Here is an 8593-nt window from a genome sequence, read left to right on the forward strand (position 1 = left end):
TAGTTTCTGCCCTGCATCCAGTAAAGGGAAGCATACTAACTTTTGACTAATTGGTTGCAATGTCAAAAGCAATTGTTAGGTATTTTTGCAGTCTGCAATTTAAACCCATTATTCTGAGTTTGGCATTCTGAAAAGAGAGAAAACTAGTTTTGACTTTTTATATGACATTTTTTGAAGTATTCGAAGAATGGTATCATAAACCCAGGAAAATACTATTTTGTTTGAACATTATTTAAATTATATACATTTTGTAAATCTAAATTCTCAAAGTGTAGCTCAAATGTTTGAAATATTTTTAAGTTTTGTTACTATTTTTAATTTAGGCTCGTGCTGTCTTGGAAAGGGAATTTAATAATCTTCTTGTGATGGGTACAGACAGAAAGTTTGAAGAGGTAAGTTTAATTTTATGAATCTATCCAGCCTATTATTATTTACATGGGCAGCCAAAATTATCTGCATCAAATATTTCTTTACAGAAAAATTTTGAAGTATGTGACACCATATTCACTGCAGAAAGATATATTAATAATGTTTTCATATAACTAATGGCCCATCTTTGTCCTTTCTGCTATTATAGAACCCAGAATTAATAGTACCTACTAATGCAGACAAAATGACTCACTGTGTTCAAAGATAGTTTAGATAACTTGTTTCTTTAATTTTAATGTAATATATAATTTAATATATAATGTCCTTTCTCCACTACATGTTCAGTATCACTTTATCTTTAAGATTTTTCATTGTTCTGTTCTTTCTATGCATGAGAGAAGAAAACAAACAGCAGTAGTTCCTGTTGTAAATTGTATCAAGATTTCATATTGTATATCTCATACTGTTTTGACTAAGTGTTACTGATCAAAATCTGGTGTCATGCTTTGGATTCAGCCATAAGAGTGTATCAGTTCTATAATATTCTAAGAAAGTGAGACCACTGGGAAAAAAGTCACACAAGTGGCATAAAATAAAAATGAATATGAAGAACTAAGCAAAACTCTTCTTCAAACTTAATCTGTGGTGATCCTGGTAGCAAAATTTACTTTGGTTTTTTTTTAACCACCATAATGTCCACATCTTCCTTAGTTGAGCTATTTACAAATGTTGAGGAACCTATTGAATCTGAGTAGAAATCTCAAACAATTGCAGTAACCAGTTTTGCAGATAAAATGAACCATAACATCAACATCATGATTGTTGATAATTTTTAAAAGAAGCAGATGCAGAACACTTCATTATCCCCACTTCATTATGAGAATGTAAGTGCTGGTATACCACCCATAGAGATTAAGTTTGGTAGTAAAAAACAGAAAACTGATTTACCATGTGATCTGGTAATTCTATTTTTGGTAACAGCTTATGAGACTTTATAAGAAAAATGTGATTACTTTAAGTACTAAGATATAGGGGAGTAAAGTATTATCTTTATAAAAAGAAAGAGGGATATTAGGATTTTTTTTTGGGGGGGGGGGGAAATCCTGACCCTAAATTCTTGTAAAAAGGCCAGTAAAATGTAAATATATATATTTAAAGGATACAGCTATGGTACCTGTCATAATCTTCTGTAACATATTACAAATATAGAAATTTTGTAGTGTCTTGTTGATTTTCTAGTATGATTTTTCAGCATACTTGTTAATTTGACAGGATGATGATAAAAGCTTTAGACGTGCACCGTCATGGAGAAAGAAGTTCAGACCAAAGGACATAAGGGGTTTAGCTGCTGGATCAGCAGAGACCCTCCCTGCAAATTTTAGAGTTACCACTTCAATGTCTTCACCTTCTATGCAACCAAAGAAGATGCAGATTGATGGTAAAACGTTAATTATTTAAGCATGATATTTATTTCTGAATTAATTTGTAAGTGAACTGAAAAGCATTTGTTTTGTGTAGAAAACTCACTCTGCATGACTTACTGGATTGCTTTAATTTCTAGTGAATGATTGTGGTATTTGTATTTTGTGCTCCTGTAGTATTAATAACTGGCTATCCATGTACTCTGTTTAATGAAATCTTCAGTTGTCTTTATCATTTAAAAATCCCTTTTACAAAAGAAAAAGTAAAAAAAAGTGGAAATGTTTATTAGCTTACTGTTGTATTAAAATAATGTCAATTCATCTTTTCAGGGAAATGCTAAAATATAATTGGGTATTTATTTATTGAAAGTATTTATAGTCCACCATTATTCAAAATATCTTGTGTCATTTATTAAAGAGTAAGATAATATGGTACAGGCAGTCCTTGACTTATGACCACAGTTGGCACTGGAATTTCGATCGCTAAGTGATGTGGTTGTCAAGACAGTCATCACATGATCAGATCCAATTTTACGACCATTTTTATCGTTAACTGAATCACAATGGTCATTAAGCAAATCACACAATTGTTAAGCAAATCACACAATTGTTAAGTGAATTCAGCTTTTCCAATTGACTGTGAAGCTGGCTGGGAAGGTTGCAAATCACAATCACAGGATCCCAAGATGCTGCAACTGTTGTAAATGTGATCTGGTTGTCAAGCACCAAATTGTGATCACATGACTATGGAGGTGGTGTGACAGTCATAACTTCATGGATCAGTTGTAATTCACTTTTTTTAAGGCCATCATAACTTTGAACCATGGTTAAACTGTTATAAGTTGAGGATTACTGTACAAACAAGTATTTTTTTAAAAAAATACTAAGACACAATAATGATCATAGTAATATTAACAGGAGAAATTTAAGGGACAGAAGGCATGGCCAGCCTGTGGACACTATATCTTCAGTAAGGGAGTAAAAAGCAAGGTCCTTATCTGACATTGAAAGATAGATATCAGTTTCCAGGGATGAGTTGTTCAACTAGGAGCCATGACAAAGAAAAACCCTTCTAGCACAACATTCTTCTCACGGTCTTGAGATGCTGAAGATGCCCTCATGCCTCTTCAAAATTTGGACAGGTACTTCAGGTATCAGAGTCTAAACTATGAAGGGCCTTAACATTACAACAACCTTGAACTTCAACCAGCAAAATAAAAGTACTCAGTGCAATTCTTGTAAGACCAGTGTTATATGGCCTCTGAAGGGTCTTCTGGATAACATCCTTGTTACTTCACTCTACACTAACTTCAACATCTGAATTATATGCAAGGACAGGTCAACAGAGAGCACATTGTAATAATCCAAATGGGAGAATACCAGAGTACGGGCTACGTGTTCCTAGCATTCAGCAGCATGTTAAAATGTTATTTTAAAATTCTGATCTGTAGTTTTCTCTTGTTGATAGCCCTATTTTGTTCATCTTTATTTTACTTTTGTTATCTTGCTTCTTGATTCCGATCTTGATAATTTTGCAGTTGTTTTCATTTCCCCCCAACTACCTGAGGTCACTCAGGCCCAAATAAAAAAGTTTTATCTTTCAGTCAGTCATTAATTTTTAAAGAGTGAAAATTTCAAAATATATTTGATTATTTTCTATATATCCTGATCTCCTGTTTATCAGGGCAAAGCATTAAAGAAAGGTTATAAACACACACATTGATACTGTCCTCAAGTTTTCTAATGCCAAAGAAATCAAAGAATTTTTAAGATCAAAAAGTTTATATGAAATAAAAATGAATAGTAAATGATTTAAAAACTATAGTATGTATCACCTTATTCAGTGCATTGTTAACAGCCTAGAGACTGCTTTTTGCAGGTAGTGATTAAATGTCTATTGGTTGATGAGGGGCTACACAATGTGTGGCTGGTAATTTGAACTTTTAAGACCTGTCTTCAGTTTTTGTCTACTAGGATTAGAACTGTAAGCTTTATTTTTTATATATAAAAATATATAAAAAATAAATACTGTACTATATATTATAGTGTATTAGTATAAATGCATTAGTGGGCAAATTTGGCTGATTCAAAATTATGGTTAATGTTTTAACTACTCTCTGCACCAGAATAATTTTATTAATTATATTTCATGTTATCTTAGTTAACATATTTAGAGAATACAGATAAAAGATAAAATAATAGAAAGGTCTCTTGTGCCTTTGATGGTTCTCCTTCTTTGAATGTTGTTAAAAAGCTACTGCTTATTATAGGGACTTAAATAATTGTCTTGAACTAGAACTACAAGATTTCAAACAGGAGTCTTTCCCAGCCTGGAGATTTCCAGGATCATACTCAAAACCATGTGTTCTGCCTTTTAGTTGTGGCTTTTTATATTGTGATGAGAAACTAAGTTATTTTAGCTTGCTCAGATGAATGGGGATGATGTATAACTCAGTCAGTAAAACCCATTTAATAGTCATGCATTCATGATTATTAAGTATGTTTAAAATCTACCTGCTATATTAAGAAGTGATTTCAAATATATACTGAAGCTTGCAAAAACGAAGATATAACCAGGAATGCTACATTCTGTGTAGCTAACATTTTGTAACTTTCTTGTGTAATACTAACTGCATGCTGTATTCTGCATGTCTTCTTGATTGTTGTTGAAATAGGCAATGTATCAGCAACACAAAGATTGGATTCTGCTACAGTAAGAACTTATTCATGTTAAAGACTTTCATTGGTAAGTAAAAGTGATAACACTGATGAACAATATGCATTTATTGTATTCAAGGTTTTACTCTAGTGACTATGGCATATTGAAGATTAGGGCAACTGGAATTCATTGTGTAATATTCAGAGTTATGAATTTATAAATTAGTTTGCAGATTACATGAACTAGTAATCCTGTCATAGAATCATAAGACTGAAAGGGACCTTGAAGGTCCATCCCACATAAATGGCTGTTCCAGTCTTTTCTTGAAAACTTCAATGCCGGTGTACTCACGACTTAGGAGGCAAGACGTTCCATAACTTAATAGCTCTCACAGTCAGGAATTGCCTCCTTATTTCAAGTCTGGATCTCTCTCTATAAAGCTTCCATCCTCCTTGGCCTTATCTTACCCTCTGGTGCTACGGAGAAGAAATCCAGACCCTCTATCTCGTCACACCCCTTCATGCCCAGCCTCGTCTAGGCCTGGACTATGGAAATTAAATATTTTGCTTACTCATATTGTGTGCAATGTAACCAGCTTACATTATGTTTAATATAAATGCATTGGGCAAAATTTAGCTTTGGAAAGAGACAAGATGAGGTGATGGCTTTCACCAATTTTGTTTCCCAAAGTATTCTGGATAACTACTCCAGTGAAGGAGTTAGAGGACCTGTGGCAGAAAGAAGGGGGAAGAATAGAAATCATTCCCTGACCCCTACACAGAAAGCTGCTCCCACTCCATGAGCTGAAGTGGTTTGTCATTCTCAGAACAAACCTGGTTCAGTCCATTCTATTTATATGTAAAATATAAGAAATATATATTTGTTGCATATTTTATTGTTAATTAAACTAATGAGCAAAGGGCTATAAATTGTATTGTTCATTAAAATTTTTGGTTTAGACAAATATTACTGTCTAAGTAGATCAAGTTCAGTAAATAAAACATCTTTTTGGTACAGCTAAATATACTATATTTGCTAGTTCTAAATATATTTTAGTAGTGGTAGCAAGTCTAGGAAGGTAGCCACATACACAGTTTATATTGTGTATGCTTTTGTTATTAAGATATTCTAATCCAAGCAATATATTGTCAAACTTCCATAGAATATGCCCAGATCATCCTAAAAGAGGCATTACATCTAATTCTTTCTGTGTCATATTTACAGTTGATTTTGAGAGGTTGAAGGTAGTTATATAATATATAGCCATTCTTGTAACTTGCAGGTGTTGTCACACATAAGTGAAGTCTTTCACATTGCTAGCTATCATGGGAATGGGTGTGAGGATTAAACTTGGTCATCTTATTTCCTACTTTCCTTTGGCAAGTAATCAGATTGTGGGAGCATTTTAGTCCTCTCTTGATTGAAATTTGGTAGATGAAGGTTATTATCTTCTTTCATACTTGCTGTTACTTATTTCATTATACTGATGGCAGTTTCTGAAATTAATATGTTTATTTCACTTTCAGTTTATCCCCACTATTTCTACAGATGAACTGAACCATTTTGAACCCAATGGCCATATTTTGGAAACAGCTGAAATCTTTAATCTGTTAATACTTGTTAAATCAACACTTTGAAATATTTTATTACAGAGTTTTTAATTAGCAGGTGAATTTGTGAGTACTATAAAAAGTATTTTAGATTAAATGTTTCTTATACTTATGTGGGTGTATGTGTGTCCCATTACTTAATTTTCTGTTAAAATTGTCTGTCAATCAAGCTATTACTTTATGTTAATTTTAGTATTTTCATCTGAATGTACTGTAATGCTTGTATGTATCTGTCCCTGTAAGTAATATAGGGCTTTATTGTAAATTATGCAGTTATTGTAATTACCAATAATGAATTTAATAAAGTGAAGGTGAAATTTTTTTTTACAATCTTTGTAAAGACATGACACCAAGCAATATCAATATATATCAATATATATATATATCAATATATATATATATTGCTGTTTGAAAAATGCTAGCTAGCTCTAAAAATTGAAATATTTCCTTTTTTTCAGAGAGGCATATGTTTATTAACAAAGCAGGCATGGTACCTGATTCCATTTCCGTTAGAAACTGTACCTTTAAAACTTTTAACATTTGATTATTTAGTGTGTATTCTTATTTAAGGCTTTTGTTTAGTACAATTTGCTTTATATTCATAAATGTGGGAATTTTTAGAACATTATGAAACATGAGACCTAATGAGGTCATTTATAACTACTTTTTGTGGCTGTATTTGTACAGTCTATGTTCATTGATTGAGCATAAGCAAGCCATAAGTGGAAATATTTTCTGTTAAGCAAGAATAGTTACTACGTAAGAGTACTTGACAGGCAACATGGAGTGCTCTCTTTCTGGGTTTTGATGTGAAAATGTTTGTGAAAAGATATCAATGCAGTTCTTTTAATGGACCAATCACGATGCACTGCTGCCTCATGACAAAGATGTTCAGAGCATAACATATGGAGGCATGTGATAGTGCAACTATTAAAAAGGCCTTACTTTTCTTATGTCATCTTTTAGATATATTTATAAGCTTGTTTTTAAATCCAGGCAGATTTTTTAGTTGTTAATAGTTTGAGTCATTGCAAACAGTATAAGTAGAAAATGCATCATTCATTTTTAAATAGCATCTTATGAAGCCAGCAAGGAGGAGATTCAGATCATGGTGCATTATTTATTATACAATAATATACATGGCATGTCTTTTTTCTGTATTTGGTTTTGGCTCTTTTGAAATTGTACAACTTGAATTCATTGTTACTATTTTTTCTATTAACCTTATGTGTACTTTGAATAATGTAACAAATTATGTACAGTCTAAGTACTTTGAACTATTTTTATCACAGTATTATTTATTGTTTTCTTTCAATAAATTTCTGAAGCATTTTTCCACTGCCAATAAAATGTTGTTATCTTGTGATGAGGCTTGAGATGTTTTAAAATGGTAATTCAGATATTAATGCAAATGAAATATCTTGTGACGTATTAGTGCTTCCTTTGGCAAAGACAGTTTTATAAGATCTGTTTCACCTTAGAAATCACACTCTGCATATATGTAGGATATACTATTACTATATAAACTTATCAAAATGATTTGTGCAAGAAATTTTAAAATCTGAATGTTAATACATTCAGAGAAGAATGTTGTTCTTCTCTGCTGTAATGATAGATTCCAAGGAATGATTGTATGCATTAAATCTACCAGATCTCAGATCCATAAATCTAGATAAGACTATCAGATAGCAGCAAAGAAATGTGGAAGACTCAATTTTTTTTACTGCTCAGTATTGATTATATGCATGCATATCTTAATCTGAATTTTAGATACTAAGACTAAGGAATGGTAACATCTTTTCTGTCATCATTAAAGGTGGAATTTTGCTTCCGCTCATCTCTAATCTATCTTTATGGCATAGCAGGATACTCACTCTGAGCAAAATGGTTTGTGAGCTACATAAAATGTTATTTTACTTTTATGCTGCCTTTCCTCCTGACCCAAAGCGATGAACAGAAGTAAAATAAACAATATTCAATAAAACAGTTCAATAAAATGGCCTACTATAAAATAAATCAGTAAAACAATAAAAATAACTGTGCAGCAGTTTAAAATGTTAATATAACTATTCACATTTACTCAGTCAGTATAAGCCACAATGATGTTAACGGAGATGAAGGCTTATACGGATTTTAGAGAATAGCTTTTAGTTTATTAGTTTCATCTGAACTGTAAAGATTTGTGCTAAATTTAAACCTATCTAGCTGTGCAAATCAAGACTTGGGGAATTATTTTAAGTTTCTTTTGATCATCCAATCAGATAGTAAATAAGAAATGGTTATGCCTGGAACAAATTGTAAATAGGCAGGCAGCCTGCCTGCCTGTGAATTTTGTGAAATTCATCAGAGAACAGTTTTGTTCTACATTTGCATGATGTCATTTTTCATTACACTACAGAGGCCTACCCTGACATTTAATTTGTTAACAGGAGAGGCAGTCATAAGATCATGAAATCCCTGTATGCCCAGGGTGAAGCCAATTGTAATTCATGTAATTAGTAATAAATGCATACCAGCTATCTTTAAAATTATTT

The 8593-nt window shown here is 32.1% G+C and overlaps 1 protein-coding gene across 2 annotated transcripts in view; it reads left to right on the forward strand.

Annotated features, from left to right (window-relative positions):
- Positions 1–7416, forward strand: part of PPFIA1 (PTPRF interacting protein alpha 1) — a 54466-nt gene extending 47050 nt beyond the window's left edge. The window contains exons 25-28 of one of the 2 annotated variants that reach the window (XM_015816006.1): positions 324–392; positions 1642–1807; positions 4466–4536; positions 5976–7416. In XM_015816006.1, coding sequence (XP_015671492.1) covers positions 324–392; positions 1642–1807; positions 4466–4524 — 294 coding nt within the window. In that variant the 3' untranslated portion in view covers positions 4525–4536; positions 5976–7416. The remainder of the gene's footprint in view (positions 1–323; positions 393–1641; positions 1808–4465; positions 4537–5975) is intronic. The other variant, XM_015816007.1, reaches the window with a different exon arrangement.
- The last annotated feature ends 1177 nt before the right edge of the window (positions 7417–8593 follow it).

The sequence above is a fragment of the Protobothrops mucrosquamatus genome, unplaced genomic scaffold (genome assembly GCF_001527695.2).
Source record: "Protobothrops mucrosquamatus isolate PMUCROS unplaced genomic scaffold, P.Mucros_1.0 scaffold394, whole genome shotgun sequence".
NCBI classification, from domain to species: domain Eukaryota; kingdom Metazoa; phylum Chordata; class Lepidosauria; order Squamata; family Viperidae; genus Protobothrops; species Protobothrops mucrosquamatus.